Source organism: Neurospora tetraspora (genome assembly GCF_033439725.1).
Source record: "Neurospora tetraspora strain CBS 560.94 chromosome Unknown B0H65scaffold_1, whole genome shotgun sequence".
Classification (NCBI taxonomy): Eukaryota; Fungi; Ascomycota; class Sordariomycetes; order Sordariales; family Sordariaceae; genus Neurospora; species Neurospora tetraspora.
This window is the reverse complement of record NW_026944383.1, coordinates 2031672-2056323: the sequence shown is the minus strand read 5'-3', so window position 1 is coordinate 2056323 and position 24652 is coordinate 2031672. Positions and strand designations below refer to the sequence as shown.

The 24652-nt window shown below is 54.0% G+C and overlaps 7 protein-coding genes across 7 annotated transcripts; 3 read left to right on the top strand and 4 right to left on the bottom strand.

The window, feature by feature from the left end:
* Positions 1 to 972: 972 nt before the first annotated feature.
* B0H65DRAFT_18845 (uncharacterized protein) lies at positions 973 to 3419 on the top strand. The gene has a single exon (XM_062821605.1). It carries the CDS (start codon positions 1245 to 1247, stop codon positions 3303 to 3305), a length of 2061 nt encoding a protein of 686 aa, XP_062685976.1. The 5' UTR covers positions 973 to 1244; the 3' UTR covers positions 3306 to 3419.
* An 840-nt stretch (positions 3420 to 4259) lies between these two features.
* On the bottom strand, positions 4260 to 6038 carry B0H65DRAFT_18862 (uncharacterized protein). Its single transcript, XM_062821608.1, has 3 exons — positions 5888 to 6038; positions 5579 to 5808; positions 4260 to 5511 (listed from the first exon to the last, which is right to left on the bottom strand). The coding sequence occupies exons 2-3, from the start codon at positions 5668 to 5670 to the stop codon at positions 4272 to 4274; spliced, it is 1332 nt and encodes a 443-aa protein (XP_062685975.1). The 5' UTR covers positions 5671 to 5808; positions 5888 to 6038; the 3' UTR covers positions 4260 to 4271.
* Positions 6039 to 6133: 95 nt separating this feature from the next.
* On the top strand, positions 6134 to 8591 carry B0H65DRAFT_514473 (uncharacterized protein). Its single transcript, XM_062828643.1, has 3 exons — positions 6134 to 6492; positions 6561 to 8040; positions 8162 to 8591. Exons 1-3 carry the CDS (start codon positions 6379 to 6381, stop codon positions 8296 to 8298), a joined length of 1731 nt encoding a protein of 576 aa, XP_062685974.1. The 5' UTR covers positions 6134 to 6378; the 3' UTR covers positions 8299 to 8591.
* A 324-nt stretch (positions 8592 to 8915) lies between these two features.
* B0H65DRAFT_18766 (fungal trichothecene efflux pump) lies at positions 8916 to 11476 on the bottom strand. The gene is made up of 6 exons (XM_062821597.1): positions 10995 to 11476; positions 10855 to 10936; positions 10577 to 10792; positions 10128 to 10510; positions 9822 to 10054; positions 8916 to 9727 (listed from the first exon to the last, which is right to left on the bottom strand). The coding sequence occupies exons 1-6, from the start codon at positions 11196 to 11198 to the stop codon at positions 9055 to 9057; spliced, it is 1791 nt and encodes a 596-aa protein (XP_062685973.1). The 5' UTR covers positions 11199 to 11476; the 3' UTR covers positions 8916 to 9054.
* A 3685-nt stretch (positions 11477 to 15161) lies between these two features.
* B0H65DRAFT_449002 (putative necrosis-inducing factor-domain-containing protein) lies at positions 15162 to 16474 on the top strand. The gene has a single exon (XM_062825933.1). It carries the CDS (start codon positions 15623 to 15625, stop codon positions 16181 to 16183), a length of 561 nt encoding a protein of 186 aa, XP_062685972.1. The 5' UTR covers positions 15162 to 15622; the 3' UTR covers positions 16184 to 16474.
* Positions 16475 to 16719: 245 nt separating this feature from the next.
* Positions 16720 to 19978, bottom strand: B0H65DRAFT_18734 (ferric reductase like transmembrane component-domain-containing protein). Its single transcript, XM_062821591.1, has one exon. It carries the CDS (start codon positions 19720 to 19722, stop codon positions 16852 to 16854), a length of 2871 nt encoding a protein of 956 aa, XP_062685971.1. The 5' UTR covers positions 19723 to 19978; the 3' UTR covers positions 16720 to 16851.
* A 2465-nt stretch (positions 19979 to 22443) lies between these two features.
* B0H65DRAFT_415640 (FAD dependent oxidoreductase) lies at positions 22444 to 24087 on the bottom strand (the record flags this gene model as incomplete). The annotated part of the gene is made up of 2 exons (XM_062823997.1): positions 22444 to 22554; positions 22822 to 24087. 2 exons carry the CDS (start codon positions 24085 to 24087, stop codon positions 22444 to 22446), a joined length of 1377 nt encoding a protein of 458 aa, XP_062685970.1.
* Between the last annotated feature and the right edge of the window lie 565 nt (positions 24088 to 24652).

Genomic DNA, 24652 nt, shown 5'->3' with positions numbered 1-24652 from the left:
ACTTGCTTGACATAGAGCCTTGTCTGTTGTTTTGCCGGATATGTTCATATAGGTATACCCTGACACAGCCTGGGTACATGGAGATAATTTGGATTCAAACCTTTGCCTGCTTGTGTGTGTTGTTGGACATGTTGTCTCGATGCATGGTTTGGGCATCAGGAGGTTCAGGGGTTATTGGGAGTGTTTACATATCATGAACTCACGACTCCCATCAGGTATCATTCGTCCATGCACCTCACATTCATTATCGCGTAAACACAGGCTTGCGTTTTTCGTCTGGACGTTGGCGATGATGAAACATGATGGCTCCCGTTTCACAGCAGTTGCTGGAACGCCGATCTTCCCCAAATACGGTTAGTCAATGTTATCAGTGGGGGTGGGCTTGCGAGTCCAGTGACAGTGGCCCGCTGATGCTGGCCGTCGTCAGTGTCACAAGCCTTGTGAAGGTTCGCTGGGTTCGAGGAATCGTGGCTCCATCCGACGCTGGAAACTCCACTGCCAAAATCCCCGAAAAATCGACGGGCCATTTAGGTGGACATCCCGTCGTCCCCGTCACCTCATCCCAGCATCCCATTGCATTGCCCAGGGGCAACAATCGGACACGACTGACAGCAGCCACTTGCCACTCGTGTTCTTGCTTCCAGATCGTCTTGAGCAGAGATCATGATCGTTTGTTCTTGGTGAAACGAGTTATAAAATAGCCTCAAAAGTTGTCAGTAGGGACCTTGACGGCACCCAGAAAAAACACTGGCCCTTCCGCTTGCGCCCGGGCACCTCATCGCGAGCACGGACTCCCTACAACCTCTACCAACTACAACCTACGGATACAGCGCGTGTCACCCACAATTTAGAGGCGCCCTTGGACCGGGGGATCACCACGCACAAGTCTAAAACCGACCTAAACACCAAAAGGGTTCCACCGTCCCCTCACAGCGGGGGCATCTCGTACCCAGAATCCCAGATTCCAGATACCACCTATCCGCTAGCCTGTTGCGATCATCGTACCATCCGAGCCGAGTGCCAACCTCCTACGATCCGGCCCATTACTTTTTTTTTTATACCTACGACCTGTTTGTTGGCCTTCTTCTTCCCATGTCGCACGATCCCGAGTTTTGCGACGTCGAGTAAACAAATTCTCCCTTTCCTATCTCGACCGACGCCCTCGAGATCCGCACCACCTCCAGACGGGAGTCCAGACGTCCAGCGCTCCAGCCACCGGAATATCTACCTCTGCTGGTGTAATCATGGCGCCCAAGTCACCTCCCTCGCCAACGCTCTCACAACTACCTCCGGTGCCATCGAGCCCAACCTATTCATACGCTTCTACCGCAAATCCGAACCTATCGCAGTTCAACCTGCCACTGCCGCCTCCGCCCAAGCAGGCGCATGCTGTCCTTACCAAGCACGATCTTGAAGCATCGCAGGCCGCATATGCGGACCTCGTCTCCTCCGCCAAGGCCTTTCGCCTGGCCCTTACTTCTCTCTCCACTGCCGCCTCCGCCTTCGGCTCTGCTCTCGAATCTTGCGCTCGTCTAAAAGAAGCCCGCGCCGAACAGATCGTGTCCGCTCCCTCCGATCGAGGCGGGAGTCCGGTACAAGGTGCCCAGGGCCAAGGCGGCGGTCCACCCCCGCTGTTAATGGCCAATGGCTTCACCTCTGCAGCCCAGGGCACCACAAAGTCCACCTGCACGGCCGACACCCTGCTCACCGTCGCTGGTTTGCAGCATCTCGTTGCCAACCACCAGCACATTCTGTCCGAGACGGTCTACCGCTCATTCGAGGTACCTCTTCTCCACGAGTTAGACAAGTGGCGTGGCGCGGTTGAGGATGAAGAGGAAAGTTATGCGAGCGCCGTGTCCGTGCAGTCCAAGGAGATCAGACGGTTGGAGAAGGAAGGGATGAAGCTGCATAAGCAGCGCAGGAGGGACGTGGCCAAGTTCCGGAGCCATCTCGTCGAGTTGACCACTAAGTTGGACGGTCTCACAACGCTGCATGGCGAGCATTCCAGGACACTCTTGAGGGAGAGTCAAGACACCAGCGCCCGTATCGTGGAAGCGAGCTGTTCACTCGTCCGAGCCGAAATTGACATTTTCGAGAGTATGGCGCGGAAGGGGTGGACAGGTGGTGGACTTGAGGATGTGCTGGAACAGGGTCAGGATCTCTTCGCCAGCGAGGATGTGATCCCAGACAGGACCGTTGGACATTCTGACGGCAGGTTTGGTGGGACAGGAGGCAACATCGTCGCAGGCGGTGCCGGCGATGGCGGCATAGCGAGCGGCGGCGCCGGTGAGGGAAGTAAGCTGTTCAGCATCCTGCCGCCAAGGAGTATTCTCGCCGATACAACAGGCGGGGGAAGAGAAGACACCCTAAGACTGGTAGGCAACCATCACCAAGCGAGAAGAGGCACTGAAGACTTGGGGTACGAGACTAATCAATACTCCCAACAGAGCCTCGCGGGCGCTATTCACTCCCCCGACAACCAATCAACAATCGTCTACTCTCCTCGCACACCCCCACGAGACAAGGACACGGAAAGTGTCTTCTCTTCCGAAGTTTTCAACCGTCCGCGGGGACCACGCCCCTTCTCCCCTCAACCACAACCTCTCGCCCTCAATCCCAAGTCCCTCTTCGGCACATCCGACTCTCCATCTCCCACCGGCGGGCCCCGACAGAACGACGAAGGAGAACAGGACCCTCTCTTCTCCCCACTCGGCAACCAATCCCTGACCCTCCCTCTCCCCGGTAGCCACGCCACCGCCAACGGCGGCGACGACGAAGACGACGAAGCTCTCATCTCTCCCTGGCGCGACCAAATTCCCTACCGCTTCCACCCGCCCACCGAGCCCGACGAGGAACAGCAGCAGCACCAGCAACAGCAGCATGAGATTCGGCCGCGAAGCAACCAAAGCAGCAGCAAGCGAAGCAGCTACTCCGGCCGCCTCAGCATCTCGCTAGGCATCAACCGGAGTCTGACCAGCAGCTCGCTGCAGAGGCTACAGCACTCGTCTGCCGCATCCACCTCCGCCCTTCCCTCAGAGGAGCACGAGCTGCGAGACGGGAGCTGGAGCTACAGCGGGCGACCGGGATCGGCGGGCGGGTTGATGAGCTTTGTGTCTGCCTCTAGAATGGACGTCGCCACCGGCAGCAGTAATGATGACCAGTACCAGAGCCAGGACGAGTATACTATCCACAACAATTACGAAAAGAACGGGGACAATGGCGAAAGGGAGGAAGAGAATGATATAACGCCGACGATAACCCCCATGACCCCGCCTAGACAAACGGCTACGGCAACAGCCAGTTAAGGAAATTGGCTGCTACCGTCAGGTCACAATGACGACGAGGTCCGGCTAGCTCGCCTACCTTCTACACCATCTTCTACTGGTGAAAGGACCAGGAGGTGGAGTTTGGGGACAGATACTAGTAGTCACGACGATAACATAGGTGCGACGGCAACGGCCGCCAGCAGCCGTGGTCCGACTCTGAATCTGAACCTTCTCGACCTCGATAAGATTGTGGGCAGAACAAGAAGCATGAACATGGGTATGAGGAGCATGAGCATGAAAAGTATGACTGGTACGAGCAGTACAAACAGCAGCAGGAGGCCGAGTACTATACGTACCGCGAGTGCTGGTTGGAGCAGTACAAGAAGGAGGAGTAGTTCTAGTGGTGCTGCTGTTGGTAGGAGTACGAGTATGAACGTACCGGGCGGGTTTTTTTGATGGGCTGGCCGACCGAGTTTTGCCTTTCTGGTTTATGACTGTTACGATTACATAGCTTCCAGGAGTATTTGTTAGTTTGATTAGTTTCTGGTTTTGTTATGTTTGCATAAGAGTTTTTTTTTATGTGTTTTTCCAAGTCCCGAGCACAAAGCAGGCAGGCAGGCAAATAGATTTCAAGTCATGTTTGGTTTTCTTCCCCTCCTGAGACTTAAGAGATAGTGAAGAAGTTAAAAGGTTATTTTTCACGCAATACCGAATCACTACAGAGATCTCTGCCGTGCTTCGTTCATTGGGTTTAGGTAGGCAGAAGGACAGACTTGAACAACGTCTTATAATGACAAGCTAAACAAGCTTGATGCATAATATCGTACTCTTAGTCCATAGCAACTTTCGACTTTGGTATCATTCCCACCACCACCACCACCGCCACCGATGCTTTACCATCAACGGCAACCTTCCCTTCCATGGTCCCTACGACGGGATGACCCAACCTATCCTTCAACATCCATCCGTCCACTCCTTTTAACACCAACCCCCGTACCTAATCACTTACTCATCCTTATCAGCACTCAACACCTCCCCCCTAAACAAATACAACCTCGCATCCAACCACCACATCAACTTCCAGTACAAGCTCGCCCGATCCCAATCAAACTCGCCGTTCTCCTTCCTCGGCACCTCGTTCCCGATCATGTTCCCGCTAAACCACTTGAACAGCGGCACGTGGTTCAGCACCCGCTGCGTGTACGAAGGAGCGGGAAGCAGCGCCTGGTCGACGGGCAGGAGCTTAGCCTTGCGCACCGTCGGGATCGCCCGGCAGAACTCGCTGTCCGGATCCTGGGCGTCGACAACCGACGAAAGGTGGTGGGCCCCGCCCGCAGTCGAGTGCGCGAGCGAGTCCAGGCCGTGCGTAAAGGCGCCGGCTACGGCGCCCATGGCGGCTGAGGTGATGGTCGCGCTGGAGGTGTCGGAGATAGTGCCGGTGTCAGCGGTGCGGGAGGAGGAAGGGGATTGGTTTTGCGCGTTGTTGTTGTTGTTGTTGTTGTCGAGGTAGGAGGTGTAGGGGTTTGTCATGGTCACGCGGGAGCGTGGTTGTTGACCTGACGAACCGCGGCGGTTGTTTGTGGCGGCGGGAGTGACGCCGTTGTTGATGAAGGAGGCGTTGTCGGGTACGGCCTCGTCGCGGGCGGGCGGGTGGCCATCGTAGGGCTCGGCGAATACGAGGTGGCCGAGGATGGCTTGGGGAGAGGCGATCATGGCTGCTTCGGCGGCCTCGGCGGACTCAAACGTCACCTTCACCCAGTGCTCGCCACCGTCGGCCTTGTTGACTAGCGCGCGCTCTTCGGCGGTTAGAGGCCGTCTTCGCGCGAGGAGAGGGTCGCGCAGTTCGGACTTGTACCGCCTGTTCTCGGGCGGCGGGTCGCGCGGGTAGTCCTCGCATATCCTCCCGGCGAGCTGCTCGTAGTGGTTGATGGCGGCATACTGGTGCGAGACAGAGCGGTAGCCGCGTAGTATCACTTCGGTTGGGTGGTGTTTCTTAGACAGTTGGGTGGGCGCGGCATTCTCGTCGCCGAGGGACGATGGTATGAGAGACTGTTTCCTTTGGGCGGCTGTGATGTTCTGATCTGGGTTCAGGTTCGCGAGGTAGTTCGAGAATACACGGTCGGCGGCGGCTATCGTGGCATCTTCCCTCCTGGCTGGTGTGGCTGTCTTGGATCGCGACCGACGTGTTGACTTGCCGAAGGAGCCTGTCTCGTGGACTGCCCTTCTCGAGCGGGGACCATCTTGGCTGTTGTTTTTCAAAGTCAGTATCGGAGCTGGTTTGTCAAGCCCAAAACGACGGCGAGCGAACGAACTGTGGGAACACCATGGCGTAAGGTCTTTGGATGCCGTCGTCACCGACGTAAAGCTCGTCGTCTGGGACGTTGTGGAGGATTAAGGGCGCCATGTCAGGCACGATATTGGGTAAGGTGTCTCGTGGTTAAGGTGGAAAATGGCAATTGCTATGTGCTATGTGCACGGTGTTTGCTCGCGGTCGAACAACTGTGATGATCCTGGAAGACGGTAGGAGCGCTGGGTGTTGCCGCTTTGTTTCAACAGCTCTTGTCAGTACCGAGAGAGGATGTGAAGTTGTCGGAGTGTTGCAGGTCCAGGGAAACACAGACAAGAAGTGGTGGTGACCGTGGTGGTGCTATTGGGTGCAAATGGTGCAACAGCGAATGAAGATGCGACGCGATTTTTCGATGCGCTATCAATGCTGGAGTGCTGGAACTGTTGAACGTCAGCCCAATTGGGATCTTGCTACGGCAACAAGCCAACAACAGCCTTGGCTAGCGTCCTCGTTCCCCCACTCCCTTGTCCCAGCATTGGACGGTAGCCCCTCGATAGACGGGTAGGGTTCCGTTAGCAGCATCAGCAAGTACTTATCGATAAAGAGCTGCCCCTGCCTGCCTGCCTGGAGCCCTGTAGTTCTGACTGCTGTAACGCAGCACGCTATGATGCACTCAATCACACTGCACTTACTCACCGGTGTACCTCCCCTCCGTCGTCCGGAGCTTTGTTTTGTTATAAGACTGGCGAGACACTCACCCTTTCCATTTCCATTTCTGCAAGTTTCCAGGTTCTTAGTTGTTGATCACCCCTTTCAGATTCTACCATGTCGCTCAGAGAAAGGCCAGGCTCGTCCTCCAACCAGGACAGGAGGGAACCCAGATACCATGTTTATGTCCGTCTTCCCTTCAATCGGGGCGACTTCGTTGATCCTCCACCGGTATGTTTCCCCGCACTGTGTCCCTTGTCGTCCACCGTGAACCACGCCAGCTAACTTGACCTCGCAAGGTGAGCTGGGACGACAGGAAATCAGAAGCGCTATGGACCATTATCTCAGGGGTATCGCAGACAGAGATTGACTGTAAGTCTATATCGTCCAACCATGCAGGTCTCATGCTAATGACTCTGATGTGTAGGGCACGAGCTGTGAGTCTTCCTCGTCACTGGCGGTCCGCTTCTGCCTTTAGTATTGACACTGTGCGTTGCTATAGGGCAGTCCAGTTCGATGTCACAGTCGAGTTCCTCCTCCAGATGGTATCCTATCTGACCGAGCGGCACACTGCCCAGCTGCGGGCGCAGATGAGGAAAGCCGCCGCGACCGGTCGCGGTTCCGCCGCTCCGTCACCGATTCCCGGCGGCGAGCCAGTTGGATATGCCGAAGGCATGAGACGAGCAGGTTCTATCGGCGGCCGTACTTCAGCTCTCTCCATGCGCAAGGAGGCTCTCGCCCCTAAAGACGATGTCAACACTCCTGGGACACCCACCGCTAAGACGTCCTCTAACCCTCTACGACCCGCCATCTCGCGCAACTCTTCCCAGACCACCTTGGTACCGGGGCAGAACCCGAGCCTCGCTGCCCCCACGACGACAAGTAACAAGATAGCTAGCAGGTTAAGTGATCCGCAGCGCCGGAGACTATCACTACTATCCATCAACACCAAAGATGTCCACTCTGGTGATGCCACCCACGAACCAGAAGATAACCGATCTTACCGGCCCCCAGAATCGCCATCGCCAGTCGCCTCCACGTCACCATCTTCCTCCTCTGACTCAGACTATGCCGAGCAAATGCAAAGTCGCTACATTCGCCGTCCTCCACGGTTCCAGTCGGCGGCCCAAGACAAAGCTTCCGACGAGGACGACGACGACGAACTCGCTTTTCTCCCTCCTACTAGGACCAGACAACATCAACACCAACAACAGCAGCAGCAACAGCAACAGCACCAACCTTCAAAATTCCAACAACGTCACAACAACAACAACAACAACAACAACAACAACAACAACAACGACAACAACCCAACCGGCTCCACCTCCACCTCAGACGGCAGCGGTGCTCTAGATCTTCACGCAACCGTAACCAAACTCCCCCTAAACTACCGCGACCATCGTCCAGCAACGCCTCGGAACAGGATAGGCTCCGGTTCTGCTGGATCCCAAAATCAGCAGCAACAACTTGTTAGCCACGGCCACAGTCTAAGCAGCACCAAAAACAATCATCCCCAACTATCCACCATCCAATCGCAAACGTCCGACTCATCTACCAGCTCGGCGGCCATCATTCCCAATCCCAATCCCCGTCGTCACCGACTTGCCAGCGGTGGTGAACTGCGTGTAGGTGGAACTGGAACTGGAACTGGAACTGGACCAGGAACAGGAACAAGAATGCCCCCTCCCGGGCCTCTGTCGCCGAGGCGGATGGATATGTTGTCGAGAGAAGGAAGCGAAGGGGCGCCGAGTATGGGGAGTAGTTTTAGTGATCTTGATGGTGAGTTTGGTTCCCAGTTGTCCCTTGTCCCGGAAGTCTTTCCCATCATCTCGTTTGCTCTCATCTCCTCAAAGATATGCGAATAAATGACCGGCATGTTGACCAAACCCGTCCAATGCAGATGCCTCGGTAACCCAATCAGCACTCGAAGAAGCTCTGGCTAGTAGGATGCAGGATGGCACGATTGGTAGTCGGATGAGCATGATCGGTCACACCATCAGGAGCAAATACTTGCCTAGCAAGGGGAATCGGCCTTAGATGGTGGATGGAGACCGAACGGCGAGGAGACAGTCTTTCATTAGGTGTTTGGGAACCCACGAATAACTCTTCATTTATGGGGATGTACTTACTGTAATAGGAGGAGAGGAAATACGGTAGAGTGGGAAAGCGGGTTGCTTTTATGCTCTATCTTGTCATAAACGGAGGGAGTTTCTCGGTACAGGAGCTGGGACAGGTTTTGTTTGTTAGTGATGAGTCAAGCACGGGGTTTCGGGATATGTAGGTATTAATAGTACTAATGACAGCTAAATACGAATCTAGCATATGACATTATCGTATTGCTTCCAGTCCGTCTGGACAGTTTCATGCCGTGAAAGCCAGAGAATTCTCTATCTACATTAAACTAGCGCTATGGTATATAGTTCGAAACAGTCCTCGTTCACGATCATCCTCCCCCAGAGATTCGACAACACTGGCTATAGCCCTATACTATCTACATCAAACAAGTCGTCCCTGAGTCCTTACAGATCAAGTCCTCCCAGTGTATGCATGAATCTCCCGATATTACAGCGAAGTAGGTGCTCGAGATATCCCTCCCCAGATGTCCCAAGATCAAACCTACAGCAAATCCTCCCAGCCAAGCCCAACGACCCCCATACGAAACTCACAAAGACCGCATCGCTTGCCGCTCTGATAAGAAGTCAAATCGCTCCGCGCTGATGGGGTAAGAAAACCCGAGAAAACCGCCAGACAGACACCACACCACGCCACCCCAAGGCGCCAGCCATGGTCCCCTCACATATGAACCATAACCGTCCTATCGATCAAGCCCGAGATATCCTCCACGCCCAGGCTCGCCAAAATTGACACTCCGCCAAACGCAATGCTGCAGTAGTACACCCACGGATACGCCCTCACGTACGCCTCCTGACCGGCCGCCACGATCACCGCCCAGCTGTCGTCCGTGACTCCAGGAAGCATGCGAATCTCGTCCACCAGCGAGGCGCCCGTCAGCTCGATCACCGCGCCGATGGTTTCCTTGTTGGTGATCCCGCTCTTTATGCATGCTCCCACTACGGATTTCGTAAGCTGGGGTACCAGCTTCTGGATGAACACGTTGTAGTAAACCGTGTATCCGATCACCCCGCCGACGATGCGGATCGAGATGGTCAAGGCCGTAATGGTGGCGATAAAGTCCCTCGGCGCGATGATGGTGGCGATTGTTGAAGCCGGCACCACGATGCCCCCTACGCCCAGGCCGGCGATGAAGAGGACGGCGTACATGGTGTGGATGTTGTCGAGACGGGCGGAGGCGAGGGCGCCGCACCCGGCTGTCATGATGCAGCAGGTGAGGAGGACGATCCATTTGATGTGTCGCGGAAAGCGTGAGAGGAGGTAGAGCGAGATGACGCAGCCGGCGAGGATGCCGAAGGGGAAGGGCATGCCGCGGAAGCCGACACCGTAGGGACTAGTTAGACGAGGTTCTACGTTAGTGGTCGAGATCGAGTGTGGAAATAGGGCGAAGAAGGTGTGAGGAGGAGGAACAAATGGGCAACCCTTACTTGTTACCGTAGACATTATACGCTTCGCTCGGCCATAACATCAAAACAGAAAAGAAGTTGGCGCCGGAAATGAAGGTGATGATCATGGTCATGATGAGTGTACGGGGGGCCGGACCCAAGTCTCTTGGGATCATGGGGGTTTTGGCTCCCTTGAATTCCCAAAGGCCAAAGACAATGAGTGCGAAGAGTCCCAAAATCAGGGGAGCTAAGACTCTCGCACTTGTCCACGCATACTAGAAAGTGTTTGTTAGTTATTCAGTCAAGAGACGTACAACATGGTCGTAGCGAAGTCTGTCTGTCACGAACCTGATATCCTCCGCCCAGAAGACCAACTTCCAGCAGAGCCAACCCAGCGATAGAGAGGACACCACCGACCACATCCATATCCTTCATGAGCGAAAGCTTTTGTTTCCAGTTGAGGTCCTCTGTCGGCGCAGGAGGATGGTAGAAGAGGGCAGTCATTACAAGCCCGACCAGTGCCCAGCCGCCTGTGAGAATCGAGATGTACCTCCAGGTCGAGAAGGCCGAGATGATCTGGGAGTACATGACCGATGGCAAAAGAGGGATGATGGTGAGAATCATACCGGCAATGTAGTAGCCACGATGCGCAATGGGGGCGAGTTCAGCTGTTCCCGCGAGGGCTGTGAGCTCGTTGATGCCGGTGCCAATTCCGGTTAGAGCCATTCCGCCTGGTTGGGGTGTCAGTATGGAGTATTGAATCAGTGTTAACAGGGGAATTGCCCGAATGGACTTACCGATGAAGATATCCATGTTCTCGGCAACACCACACATGATCTGGCCAACAACGATCAAGCTGCTGCCAGCCAGAGCAACCCAGCGGCGTCCAAATACATCGGAGAAACGACCAACGAAAGGCGAAATGGCGGCAGTGGCGAGTAGATGAGCAGTGATGAACCAGACCCAGTGATCAACTCCTCCAAGCTCTCGGTAGACGAAGACAGGTACGGCAGCTGGTAAATAGGTTAGCTGAATGATGACTTGAGTTGAAGCAGTACGATTGATGTCTTCTTACCGAACAGATACAGAGGAGCTTGCGCATTGGTCCAGCAGCAAGCTAAGGCTGCTAGAGCCAATGCTTTGCGGACACTCAGACGCTGAGAAGGATAATGTCAGTAAATCTGGCACGGAAGGTTCGATGAAGATATCTCTCACAGTAGAATCTTCATTGTGCTGCTCAAAGTCTGTCGAGGTGCTTGAGGCTTGGTGGGTTCCGTCGAGGGCCTTCGTAGCGCTGGCTTGAGGGCCTTCTGTCTTTTCCGAACCGGAAGGTGGGTTGTGAGCCAGGGCCTTCTCGGCCGTGCTTCCGGTCGAGGCTTTGTCCTTCTCGTTCGAGGCCATCTTGTTTGCTTGTCGCATCGACGGCTGTTTGCCGAGTCTGTCGAGTCCGGATATTTGAGTCCAGACACCTCCGGCCGCAACTGGACAACCTTGACGACAGTGACGATCCGTGCGGTGTCGGGTGATTGAGAATGCCCACGGGCTACTTTGTCCGAAGAAATAGTTTTCAAGACTTGAAAGATAAGAATTCCTGGTCCCCCACCCAGGCAACAGTATAAAGTCTAGTGAATGGTGTTCCGGTTATCAGCAGATGCCGGCAGGTTTGTCTCGTTGCGGCACCAGCTGCAAGGGAGGTTAGGTCAGCCGACAAAAATCTCGGCTTCGGCCCACTGTTTGTCCCAGTACACTAGTAAGTATGGTAAAATTCCCAGGTTCTCTTTCCGATGACGTTGGGTAAAAGTATCATCTTGACTGGAAGGTGCAACTCTCGTGGTGGTTGGGGACGACTGCACGGGCAAAGGTGAGCCTGGCTGACCTTGGCGGCGCGTCCCCGTAGCCGTACACCGAACACTTGCAAGATTGGGCGTTAAGGACACGAAAAGCAGGCAGCCCAAAGAGATCGTCCACCATTGTTTCAACGGCCGTTGTCCTTCAGAGACTTGCTGGCTGCTATCAACCGACTGGGTAAATCATAGACCGCCTGGAGAGTTCCGTGACACAAGAATACTCTGTGTGACCGATAGGGGATGAGATGTATAAAATTGGCTGCAAGTCCCAATGAAAAGCAGGGGTGTTGCACTCGCACACCCCGTATCCGCTGCCTTGAGGTTATCCTGCCATGCGTTGAAGCAGTTGCCATCCGTTCTTGTCCTGCGACACCTGGGTCCACGGGGCAAAAGGTAGACCAAAGCCTGCTGCTCCAAGCCTGCGTGGCGCTTCAGCTTCCGGACATGGGCATGCACGCAATATAGAGTGCATACCGGTGGTCACAAGTCAGGATTCTGGGAGATGAACAAGGTATAGCTTGGTGTTGGAGCCGTGCTACCTCACTGGCTCCGATTCCCGAGTTGATATGGACCATGGCGAATTTGTGAGAAACACAAAGCTACCACAATATTGCTTAGCGGTAGGACCGTGTGCCAAGGAGCAACCGTTGACAGGTGAGTTCCGACGCTGTACCTGCCCTGGGTCGGTTCGGTCAGGACAACCGTTGTGTGCCGTAGTTAGGCCTCGCCTCGTACCACCCGCACGAGGATGAGACTGGTGTGGCCGATGAATGAGTGACAGCGTAATACCATGTCCAGTCAATCTGGGGCCGCCATGGTCAGCTGGCTCACTCTGTACCCATTGCTCCGTGGCATTGAATATGTGCGGGAAGTAAGAACGAACCGCGATCGGAGCTGAACTCGGTTGAGGCTCCTATTCTCTTGTGCTGTGGGGGAGAGGATTCAAGACCGGAGTTGGACATGTTCGTGAGAAAGCTAATCCAGTCACAGCGGATGGCCCAATGTTGTCAGCAACAAGGTGTTCGTCGTGCCGGCACACAAAGGGACGGATCTGTGATGGCTGTTGTCGTGTTCATAAATGGGACAACCGAAATTGATGTCGTTGATGAGATAAAGATGGCTTCACGTTCTCGGAATTCCGGAACAACCAATGATAACCAAAGTGGAATTATCCGCCGGCTGTCTCCGTCACCTCGATTTCAAGGCGGCAGGAGCCGCGCTGGATCTTGTTTCCCAACGTCGTCGGACGGGCGGATATGTTGTGGGTAGGCCGGCATGTTTGTTGTCTGTGTTACCGTCGAGTACCGTACATACATACATGTGACCAAGGGAGGTGAACTGACAAAGAATGGGATTTGAACCTGGCCATTCGAACGGAAACCCAATGTGCGTGGTCCCCTTTCCCTAACCGTTCGTTGTCCTTCCCAGTTAGCCGCAGCTACACTTACCCCTGAGGGATCACTTTAAACCTAAAAGTACCGGAAACCATCAGCAACGAAAGTTACCACGAACACGTTCCACTGTCATACCTTCCGCTTCGAGGCTCTTGCATCATCTGTTACAAGTCCAGCGAACCTTAACTTTAATCGTAGTTGAAGCGATACGCTGGCGGCTCGTGGTTATTGGCGGTGAGTGAAGAGCTTGAGACTTTGGTGCCACGAATAATGATTCAGGAGTGGCGCCTCGAAGGTACAAATCACAGCGATGAAATGATTGTATGAAACGCCAGAAGCGACCTTCATCCACGTATCTGGCTTCACCGTAGTCAGTAAGGTCATCTTTCGCGTACGGGCCTCGTGTATAATAGTCCATTCCAGCATAAGGAAAAAGAGTACTATCATGATGTTTTGACTTTCGAACCACTGATGAGTGCGGCCCGCCCATGAAGAGATAACAGCGGTTACGGACTTTCGTCTATCTCAAATTAGGCTTTCAAGTTTTCTCTTCTCAGAAGCCCCATTTTCGCATCATCATCTGAGTAAAGGTTGAAGAGAGAAAAAAAATAGCATGGCCCGTACCGGAGTCGAACCGGTAGCTTCCACGCTGACGTAAGGCCGCGTCCAGCACGACAATACGCCAGGTTAGGTGATGTTAGCCATTACACCAACGGACCACGGGAAGGTGGGCAGGAAACGGGACTTATATACCGTAATGAAAGTTGGGACGAGAGGGGGCAAGATATGCGTCTTCCATCTGATCGATGAGTCGTCCGTACTCCGTAGACCGCTCCCCAAAGTGCATCTTGAACTTGTGTCAACATCAGGAAAACGTAGCGTGGAACTTTCGGCATGTTTGCTATTGGGAGAAGTCCGACGGGGGGCATCTTCTTTGCCTGCAGGCCTCTCCAGCAGCAAGGGAATAGGGCCTGTGATGATTCCTTCAAAGGAAGTGGCTATCCACATTCAAATGTCTTGTGTGAAGTGTTCAAGTGAGCCAGGGGCGACGTGAACTCGTTAGCGTTAGTAGTGTTGTGTCGAACGCTTTACCTTCGATGAGGGGAAAACCTGGCAATTGACCATCCTCCGAGAGGTTCAAGGTGTTTTGGCTGGCTTCCCATACCACGGCAGATGTCTGTCATAGCAGTAATCCGTAAAGGGTTTCGAAATGCTGCGTGGTCTTCCAACCTGCCCAGGTCCATATTGGAAACATTAACCTCCCCGGAAGGGTTAGATCCAGAGCAGATCAAAAGGATCTCCACGGTGGTACCTTCCGTGCTAACTTCAAAGTATTCCGCTTTTGACAGTTCCAGGTATGAATGAATGGGTGTATCGGCTAGGCGCTTCGGTCTCCGGTATCAGGTTCGATATTGCAGTGTTAACGTAGCGAGAGGGGAGGACTGTCCGTATGGCCAAGTCCCTACGCATGGTTTCAACTTGGTCGAAAACCAAAAACACTCGTAAGCAAAGGTCATGAAGTTGAGGATCCTAAGCATGTCTTGCATGGTATTGTTCATCGACAACCACCAAACTATCGCGGGACTTGTGCATTGGAAGCTTGGGTAGAGCTGGAGATCATTTCGAAGTCGATCTAAATGCAGTCATCACGGAAGTGGTGGATGTCTCGCTGCTAATCGAGAATCTGCGGGCTGGAATTTGAGTACCGGCCGAGGTTCGAAGGCGAGCGGTGGCCTGTATCGCTGCAGGACACTTTCTGAAAGGAGGCTCTGGGGCTGCGTCGTAATGCGACGATGGGAATATCGACGCACTTTTCATTAGCCATCGGTTCAAGTCGCTTGGACAAGCATTTAAATTCGCAGTGCTTTGCAATATGGGGCACGCGGGGTTGGTTGGACTTTTGATGTTTCGTTACGATGGTGGCGCGGGTGAGTTGGGAGGTTGAAGTTTGAAGGTTCTCAGAAACGTCACCTCCTGCACAATGACAACATTACCTCATTCTTCTATCTCTCCTTTGTAAGATCCTATTCTACTCCATATCATCACATACGACCATACCCACTGGAAAACTCGGGATCCCGTCCGCTCTCCCATAGATAAGCCAGTGAGGGCCAGACTAGTAGTTGGGTCGGTGACGACCAGCGAATCCCTGGTGTTGTATGTTTTTTTTTGTGTTTTTCCTCCCGCTTTTGCCTTTCTTTTTATCCCTTACTGCTTTATTTTTATATTTTTCTTCGCCATGGCATTCTCATGTCGTGGATCGCATGATACCAAATACAATACTAACCAACGGTGGAGGTTCTCACGATTGTGCATCGTCAAAGACTCGATATCACCACGTTTTACACAATGTGCCGCCATCCTTTGTTTCAATCAGTCAAGTCAGGAACGCTGTAGAACAGGCGCCAGTGGGCAAGTTGTATAAATGCTAGATGTCAAAACACTTCCGTTCATTTGGATGGCCTGTCCATGATCCTCCATCGAACGTCTGTCCTCCACGTTGTCGCTCTTTGTCTTGACTGGATCAACGACAAAACACTCACATTCATTGAAGACACACTCGTTGCAACTCTCTCACAGGAAGAAAAGAAAAACAACAACCATGATCACTTACAAACTCATCATCTCCATCCTCCTCTTCCTCTCCTCCACCGTCCTCGCCCTCCCAACATCTACCACCACCACCACCACCAACACCAACACCACCACCACCTCCCCCTCCTCAGGCTTCTCCCTCCCCCGCCAAATCTCCTACCCCACCGCCTTCATCGGCCCCCGCCAAGAAGAAGGTCCCCAAACCTTCTGCAAAAACTACGGTCCCGTGGTCGACCAAACCTCGGAGCACTCCCCTTACTCGGTCGACTGCAAGCAAATCTCCATCAACGTCGGCGCGGGCGGTTCATGGAAGTGGATGACGGGGCCCAAGCAAAAGATCATCGCCAAGTACGGCACGTGCCTGGTGGGCGTGGAGGGAGGGGAGGGCGTGCTTTGGGGAAATTGGCTTAGGACCGGGAATGAGGATGTGGTTTGGATGATTGAGGAGACGCTCAAGTTGCCGTTTTATAATGGCGAGAAGGTGGGGAGTAAGGGGACTATGGAGTGTAGTACTTTGACGTTGCCGCATCGGGATTTTGCTATTAAGTGGGGGGTTTGGCATACGTAGGGAGGAGGGAGAATGTAGTATGGGGGCATATCGTAGCTGAGTGAGGGCTTGCTTGGAGGGTGTGGTGAAGTGGTGTTGAGGTGGTGTGATGATGGTTTCCTGGGAAGGGAGATGTAGGAATGGTTAGACTATTGGTACTTACTGTTCATGTTGTTTGTTAGCTTCTCTTCTTCAGATGTACACCATGGGAAACCTGTGGTTTCTACCTCTAGGGTACCTTACTTTTTGCCGTTTGTCGAGAGACGGATGCGTACATGGGTTGGTTGGTTGACCACTGACAACACATAACCGTCGAGAATACTCACTGCTTCAGAAGAATTGATTGGTATATGTACAGAAAGATGACTATCGTACTAGTGACAGGTATCTCGTCGTCCCTCGTCCTTCTGACTATCAAAGTATAGCATGATCATCGATACCCGCAAAGATCATCTCTCATTTAGTTCCGCACTCCCACACAGACTCTCCTCCCAGTTGATGACCGCCGCATCTGTTTTCCAATACAATCGCCTTCTTTTCCTGGCGAAAAATTTAGAAGTGACAAGGAAACACAAAGGGTAACTGGCACAATCGTACACACCCAAACAAGTAAAAACATATAGGTATCTCTGAAAACAGAACAACACAAAACAAAAGGGAACGCCGCTTTTCTTCTCCACGCCACCCTCTCACAGAGCATAATTCTCCGTATGCAAAAAGATCTCCTCCAACATATCATCCCCCCAAATCTCCGCCTGCAGCCTCGCCACCGTGTTCGCCACACCAACCCGCATGCTCGCCGGTCCACACACAAACACGGCCGTCCTGCGTCCGAGCACGCCTCTGCCGTCGGGCCCGCCGGTCGCCCACTCCTTGAGCATGTACCCCAGGTCCGGGCGGCCGTACTCGACGCTCCAGCCGCCGTCGATCTGGTGCGGCACGGGAAAGGCGAAGCGCATGAGCGATTTCTGAAACTCGGTCGGCGTGTTAGGAAAGCCAAAGTCGAAGCCCGAGGGGGGGCCGAAGGTGGAGATTGGACGGGTAGCGGGCCGCTGGGCTGCTGGGAGGTTATCGGTGCGGAGGTGGGCTAGTTCAGGGGGACGGACCGGTTGGGTTGCCTGGGGAGCAGGAGCGGATTCGGCGGCGGCACCAGCGGGGTTGTGTCCAGGTGGAGGTCCAGGAGGAGGTGGTGGTATTGGGTAAGGTAATTGTGAGGCATCTTGGCCAGAATAAGGGTTGTTGTTGTACTCGACTCCTTCTTCGTGTTGCTCTTGTTGTCGGTCCGCTTGTTGTTGGTGGTCCTGGTCCTCAGACTCTCTCATGGTTACGTAGCTGGGTCGACCTTGGGATTCGGGATCACCACCTGTTTGGGCAAGCCACTGACTGTATCGCTGTTTTGCTGCTGGTGGTGCGTAGTTGAAGTGCGGAGCCTTGTCAGGCCGTGGGGCAATTGCTGGGAAATGGAATTCGCCATCCTTCTTGACGCCGTCCTTGCTGTCGACTGGGTTCATCAGCGATGGGTCCTTAACATCGCGCCCTTCGAGCTTGCGGAGTGTATCCTCAGCAACGGAATATCTTTGGTTAGGTGGCGGCCCCGGAGGCGGAGGAGGAAAATGATGAGGTTGTAAATATTTTTGTTGCGGCAAGGCGGTGATCCGGTCCTCATCTTCAGCGCGGAGCTCACGCTCTCTTTCTGGATCGCCCTGCGCCTCCGCCATGATCAGCGCGCTGTTCCGCTTGTTAGCGATGTTTGAAACAAACCCATCCAGCTTATCGTGGAAAAGGTTGCTCAATGGTCTCGGCGCGCGGCCGTGCGGTATTCCAGCATGAAGCTGCTGACGTTGTGTAGATGTGACAAAGAACTTGCAGGTCACGCTCTCAGGAGGTGCTGCCTCTCTGCAGATACGAAGTTCTTCGCGGAACCAATCCATGGCCTCGAGACGCTTCAGTGACCACACAACCACAATCTTCTTGGTAATGGCTTTTCCATCACGCATCCTCTTGATGAGGTTTAATAGCTGTGACATCAGAGAAGTGATGCCACTACCGCCCGCAATCAAAATGCATGTATCGAAAGCGGCCAGATCCCGACGCATGCCTCCATATGGCCCATCAAGAAAAGCGCGGTAGGTGTGGAATGGTCCCTTTTCTATGGCAGTATCGAGGACTTTCTTTGTGAAGCCGCCGTACGGCCGGAAGACCAACACGCAATCTCTGTAGTTCTCGCCGTATTCAGAGGGAAAGTCTTCGCTGCACAATGAAGAAATAGTGAAGGGGTGGTTCTCAAAGAGAGAGATGCCTGGCATACGTAGATAAACGTATTGCCCTGGTTTCCAACGCATCTGAGTTGGAATGGTCACTTTGATGGCATTCTCGGTCATGATATTGATGGCCGCCTCGTCGCCAATCAACCAGGCCATTCGCCAAGGTTTCGCCCAGTTCAAGTTGAAAAGTCGGATAATGTTGCAGACAACGAAGATGCCAACGGAAGCGAACAGATAACCCCATGACAGCAAGAAGTTCTTGGTGTGCCAGAAGAGCAAGCCGACATAGATCACGCCAACCGGGATGTGAAGTATAACAAACACCTCATAGGCCATTCGTCGGATGAAAGGCAGTGAGCCAACACAGAGCCAGCATAAAGGCACCAGGCAAGCAATTCCGGAGCCATAGATGATTCCGCTGCCTGGGGGAAACAGCTTTCCGAAGACCTGCATACCTCCATCTTCCCACACCGGCTGCACATAGAACGGGACCATGTGAACTAACGAGAGAAACAGGCACAAGTATCCAAGCCATCGGTGGAAGACATTGAGGCGCTCGGGGCCGATGCCGGTGATGAGGGTGAGAAGGTTGGCCTTTGTGCTCGTGGCGACGATCCAGGGGGTCATGGCAACCGCAATCATGCCGGCACGGATAGCGACCGGGGGAGAACCGAATTGAATGCTCTGCCAGTAAAGCGGCTGCTGGAGAAAGCAGTAGATCGTCACGAAGGCAATGGAAACGAAGACGCAGAACAAGACGGCGAGAGATGAGCAGGTAAACCGATGTTTCTTCCATACAATATCGGGGATCGGTCGGTAAAATACCCATCGGAACAGGGCCAACGTGTCGTTAACAAAGCCGATGGACGAGAAGTGAGCTTTCGGCTTGAAGTCTTTCTCTTCGAGGGGCGGCTCATCGGGAAAGAAATGTCGTCTCGATTCTGCTGCTGTCATTCCCGTGACCAATGCTGCCGACCTATCCCACTCTGGTTCCAGGCTGTAAAGCTGTCGAAAGTGTTCCTCCATCTCCTGCTTGTATATCGCTTGTCGAATCTTGTCCTGCCAAAAGTGCCATATCCTCATGAACAACACGAGACCGACGATGACAAGCGAAAAGTACGTCCAACCCAGTCCGTATTTGCCGGCTTTGGACCACGGGTCTACTGTCAATGCTTGGACTAGACCAGGCGGACTGTTTGGCTTGAGTGGGATGGCGATTCGTTTTACTAGACCGCCGATTGCTTGTGTACTGCTTTCGGCAGCGCGTCTGAGCGCCGATGGTATTGATGAATCCATGTTGGCGAGTGATGAAGGAGAGTGTCTGGACTTATAAGGCGGCTTATAGTCGCGGTAACAGAAAGCGTTGGTCGAATGACGAAGCAGCTTACTCGGCCTGATTCAACAAGGGCATACCAGATCCCCCAAATTAAAGATTAAGAAGCGTTAGGTGATGATGAGGTGGCCATGGGTGAAGAATCGAGGGAGGACCAGAGAATGATAACGGCAAAAACCAGAAAACAAAATCGAGAAACGATTCAGCGCTCGGGAGGGGAAGCTCGGGGATATATGATGGATCTGGACCGGTACCAGAAGTGATAAGGTATTCGGAACTCCGAAAGGTGTCCGAGAGAGTCGTATCGAGGCCCTGAAAGCGAGGATGCGGAGAGGGTTCAGGTAAATGTGATGAACGTTTAATCCATGCAGTAAGACAAGTTGAATGGCAAGCCGCAGAATTCGTCCGCCTAGCTCACAGCAAGTCGCCAGCCGCTATTGTTCGGCAGAATCCACCCGTGACTTCTTTGAACCGTGATGGCGGGCTCAAGGTATAGGCGTGATTGGAAGACCTCGACAGTTCCCCCTTTTTCTCGTGTGGAGATGGTGATCGAAGGTAGCAGTCAACAGGAACGCCAACGCCTCGAAGACAAGCCAGTCAAGAGCCAAAGGCGCACAATAACGTCAAGATGCTACTGATGACTGTCAGTGGGCGGGCAAAAAGTCGGATGGTCATCGATGCGGAAAAGGCTTGATAGGCAGCGGTTGATCGGCCTTTAATATTGGCTAGCCAGGGTCCTGGTGTGGGATCCCCCCCTGCGCCTCTTAGTCCCCGTCGAACCCCCCCGCCGCTCATGCTTGCCCGTCACACAGTAGCGTCGACCATCAACGGCACCCACACGGCAGGTGAGCGCTACGGGGTATCTCTAGGGCTTTTGCGAATCCAAGAACCGAGGCCGAAGACATATTGATGAAGATAACCAAGGCCAAAGAAGTTCTCGATGGTCATGGTAAAAGAGCAAGTCGACCAGAACTGGGTATAAAAGGGAAAAAGGACATAAGGAAGTCATTGATTCGAGCTTCCGGACGTTTCTGAGATGCATGTCTCGCAAGCAACTGCACACCCATTTACGAACAGAGCATAGATGGCGGCGGTACATCCCGCTCGACAGCTTCCTAGCGAGCTGACATGACGCCTGCAAATCCACACGTATGGGATCGTTCCTTGCTCAAACTGGCTGGCAAGAAACTGGCTCCAAGACAAGCAGATGACAGCGCACGGTATGCGGTCTCCGATGCGGTGGCCACAGCCGTCTATCTGCTTCCTCAAGCCCACGATGACAACATACGGCACTTGTTGTTGACTGCTTGTGTAGCATGAATGGTGAGAGTGTATGACTGTGAGAGTCAGCATGAGACGCGGGGAGGCTTTCCGGGTAGAGGCACTGTCGGGTGAACAACCACAGACCCAATGGAAGCTCAGCAAGAAAGCTTATCAACCTCCTCTTGGTTGTATCCAAAGTCGGTTCCTCGCCAATACCAGGCCAGAAGGCCGTCAGCTTGATCTATAAGAGACGGTTGATATAACACCCAAGCCTGCCGTGGAAAGGGCTCTTCTTCCATCATGTCGTCGTCGTCCTCTTTGTGGAAGAGACGGGCCGCCAATGTTTGCTGGAAGTGATGTTTGCTGGAAGTGAAGCACCCGACTGTGACTGTGACTGCCATCCATTGCCTGCATAGCCAAGGGCATGGAAGTCTCGATAGTTCTGCTCGAAGCGAATTGGCATCAACAGCAAGTCAACACCAACTGGGAATGGCTCCAGCCCCCACGCAGCACCTCAACGGGACACTGTACGCCGTAGTCCCAGGCCTGCCAGGGCAGAACAGCACAGTACACTAAGGCAGGCACAGCGGCCCCGTTGCGTTGCCATGCCACGGCCGCAGTTGGGTCGCTTCCTTTGACTTTTGCCGGGTATTGGTTCCTCCAATTGCTGGGCGTCCTTGGGAGTCTGGCCTCTCACAGTGTCACAGCAGCTGTGGAAGCTGGAACCTGGCAATGCGATTGGAGAGATATCGAGGTCCACAACTCATCCCCGAGCAACATCACTTCGCGGGAGGAAGCATGGGCCAACAGCATCTCTGGGCGGCAACACGACGTCGCTGATTGGCTGGAAATAGTCTACTGGTCAAGTTGTCAAACACCACCAACAACCCTCACCCTCGCGTATTGTCCTCCATCCACATCTCCATCAACAACCTCGCTCGTCCCATACATATGTACAGTACTCATCAAAGGCAAACACCCACGGCAGCACGGTAGACGATGCTCGCTATACGGCAGTGAAAAGAGATGATTGTTCCTCCGATCAGGAATGTTCAACGACAAGCGGAAAGCGTCATGCCGATCTCTCGGTTCGCTTACGGCCCGGCTCTCCAGCTCTCTATGCTCGATATGCTCCAGCTTGTGTTTGTCCCTGACATGTGTAGTGTACGCAGCACAAAGCGAAACCCAACAATGGCTCGGCTAAAATTCTGTGAACCGTCACCGTTGCAGCCGAATTACTTCTGTGAAGACAGCATTTCATGCTACCTTTGATGTCGCCACAGCAAGTCCCAACATCTTGGATCGGCCGTCTGTCCTCTCATGGGGCAACAACTCGTAGCGGTCGTCACACGCCATTGTGACCATTGACTGTTACATGTTGATGTTGCTTTCATTTACCTGAATCATGCTTTGAATAGATACTACCTGCCTGAAAGGAGCCGCCTAGAGAAACCGGCAGCACGCCGACTATCTTCGAAGCTGTTCATCACAGCTTGTAGCACGGTACTGCAACAACGACAACTGCGGGATTCCTTGAAGTTACAAGACCCTGCTGTCTGTGCTACCGGCCGGTACCCGTACCATTATGCAAGACATTTCTTCGTTTTCCGTTTCCATGCCACCACCACCGAATCTGGGCCGCTTGGTGGGCCGGCCGGCCGGCCCAACTTGCAACCTCCCACCCAGTGACCCAGGCATGAACATCCATTTCAGCTCGTCTAGACCTGGACCGCCTTCCCAACAACCTTCTCGTCAAATCCCAAGGCACTGATATCTGCGCTCAGCTGCCGTCCCTGGACCAACTCGCTCATCACAATGCCTGTGCCCAAGCTCATGCTAATTCCCCATGGCCCGTGGCCGGTAGCCAAGAACACGCCTCCCTCCGCGCCGGGGCTCGTCCGGATCCCGCCTCCGAGGTGCTCATCTGGCACCCTCGCAACAATAGGCAGTCCCCACGGCGTCACCGGCCGGAAGCACAAACCCTCTCTAACCACCTCCAAATCATCCTCCCCATCCTTCCCTGACCCCAGTAGCTCCCTAGCCGCCTGTTTGACCAACTGCATAGGCTCAGTCGGCACCTTTGAGCCCTCCGCTACGTTCGGCAGCGGCATCGCCGCCGAGTTCAACCCGGCAAAGTAAATCTGGCCGCCCACCCTTGAGAAGATCTCCGGGCAAAAGGCATGGCTCGTATAAACCGCATGACACCCCTCCCCATCAACAGCACCTGCCCACCTCGGGCTCTTCACAACCAGCGAGTAACCCGCCAGGCTCGTCACCGGCAACCTCTTGACCGTCTCCGAAGTAGCCCCAAACAGCTTCTCCCACACCTGTCCGCTCCAGCACCCCGCCGTGATGATGATCCTCGAACATTGAACCTCCCTCTCCTCCCCCGTCTTAACATCCCTCACCACCACACCACTAACCACCCCTTCCCCATCCCTCAACACCTCCACCGCCTCCGTCCCCTTCGAAACCTTCACCCCCCTCCCCTCCGCCTCTTCCAACAAGAACCGACAAAGCCTCTCAGGTTCCAACTGCGCCGCGTCTCCCTCCCCTCCAATAACCTCCACATCATCGCCCTCCCTCCTCCTCAACCACGCCGGCGTTTTTTGGTTTAAATCCTCCACACTCAACACCGGCACCTTTTGCTTTTGGTCCCCGGGTGCCGCCTCCGCCCGACTCGTCCCGCTACGCAACCAATCGTCTCCGCGCTTCTTGACGCCCTTGTCGGCGGCAACAGCCGAGTACCCCAGCGAGGTAGAGGGGGCATAGGACCAGTTGCGCCGACCGTCGTGGGCGGAGGCCAGACGCGCGTGCTCGGCGAAGGAGAGCGCGCCGAGAGAGGAGACTTCGGGCGCGAACCAGTTGCGGGCGAGAAAACCGCCGGCGAAGCCGGAGGCGGACCAGAAGAGGGTAGGGGATGGGTCGATTAGGTGGATTTCTGAGGAGGAGGAGGATTGGGGCGAGGAGAGGGAGAGGTAGTAGGCGGTTGAAACGCCGATGATGCCGGCGCCGAGGATTACGGTGCCGGTGTTGTTTGTGGTGGTTGTAGTTGTGGATGACATTGTAAGGTTTGCGAGATGAGATGTATAAGGCTCTTCCTGAGTGTGAGTTGCCGATGGGTTGTGACTTTGCTGGTAGTAGAAGTGGGCAGATGGGGACAGCTTCTGAGGAAATTCAACCTCTTGGTGAGTCTCTACGTAGATCCGTCAACCTACTCGAGAGTTGAGACTTGAGAAACAACTGGTCTGGTCAGCATTCCCTAGATATATACACCTCCCTTCTCTTAGGCTATTTAGTCAAACCCTTATCATGTCCCGCAATTGGACATCAAAACGAGGGGGAGACGGGACCGCGCCCTTCGTGTCATTCTCGACCCCAGAGCCCCCAGGCTTGGCGAGACTAGCTCCGGGACTATCACTGGGAGGATGCATCTTGATATCTTGATGTGAGAAATCTGTTGGAAAAGACTCAAAAATATGGGGGATTGGCCTTTCGATTAGCACGGAAACTGGAAAACGTGTGCCATCCAGTAATTATTTCCCCCTTCGAGAGGAACAGACCGCGATTACCTACGAGCCTGCAGGGTAGACTAGAAGCAAAGAACCTCATCAGGATACCGGACCACAG

Excerpts from the sequence above, each read along its gene's own strand:
- B0H65DRAFT_18734 (XM_062821591.1), bottom strand. The coding sequence starts at position 19,722 with ATGGATTCATCAATACCATCGGCGCTCAGACGCGCTGCCGAAAGCAGT.
- B0H65DRAFT_18862 (XM_062821608.1), bottom strand. The coding sequence starts at position 5,670 with ATGGCGCCCTTAATCCTCCACAACGTCCCAGACGACGAGCTTTACGTC. Across the intron at positions 5,512-5,578 it reads TACGCCATGGTGTTCCCACA|CCAAGATGGTCCCCGCTCGA; the intron begins GTTCGTTCGCTC and ends GAAAAACAACAG.
- B0H65DRAFT_18766 (XM_062821597.1), bottom strand. The coding sequence starts at position 11,198 with ATGCGACAAGCAAACAAGATGGCCTCGAACGAGAAGGACAAAGCCTCG. Across the intron at positions 10,055-10,127 it reads TTCTGGGCGGAGGATATCAG|TATGCGTGGACAAGTGCGAG; the intron begins GTTCGTGACAGA and ends AACACTTTCTAG. Across the intron at positions 9,728-9,821 it reads TATAATGTCTACGGTAACAA|TCCCTACGGTGTCGGCTTCC; the intron begins GTAAGGGTTGCC and ends TCGTCTAACTAG.
- B0H65DRAFT_514473 (XM_062828643.1), top strand. The coding sequence starts at position 6,379 with ATGTCGCTCAGAGAAAGGCCAGGCTCGTCCTCCAACCAGGACAGGAGG. Across the intron at positions 6,493-6,560 it reads ACTTCGTTGATCCTCCACCG|GTGAGCTGGGACGACAGGAA; the intron begins GTATGTTTCCCC and ends TGACCTCGCAAG. Across the intron at positions 8,041-8,161 it reads TAGTTTTAGTGATCTTGATG|ATGCCTCGGTAACCCAATCA; the intron begins GTGAGTTTGGTT and ends CGTCCAATGCAG.
- B0H65DRAFT_18845 (XM_062821605.1), top strand. The coding sequence starts at position 1,245 with ATGGCGCCCAAGTCACCTCCCTCGCCAACGCTCTCACAACTACCTCCG.
- B0H65DRAFT_449002 (XM_062825933.1), top strand. The coding sequence starts at position 15,623 with ATGATCACTTACAAACTCATCATCTCCATCCTCCTCTTCCTCTCCTCC.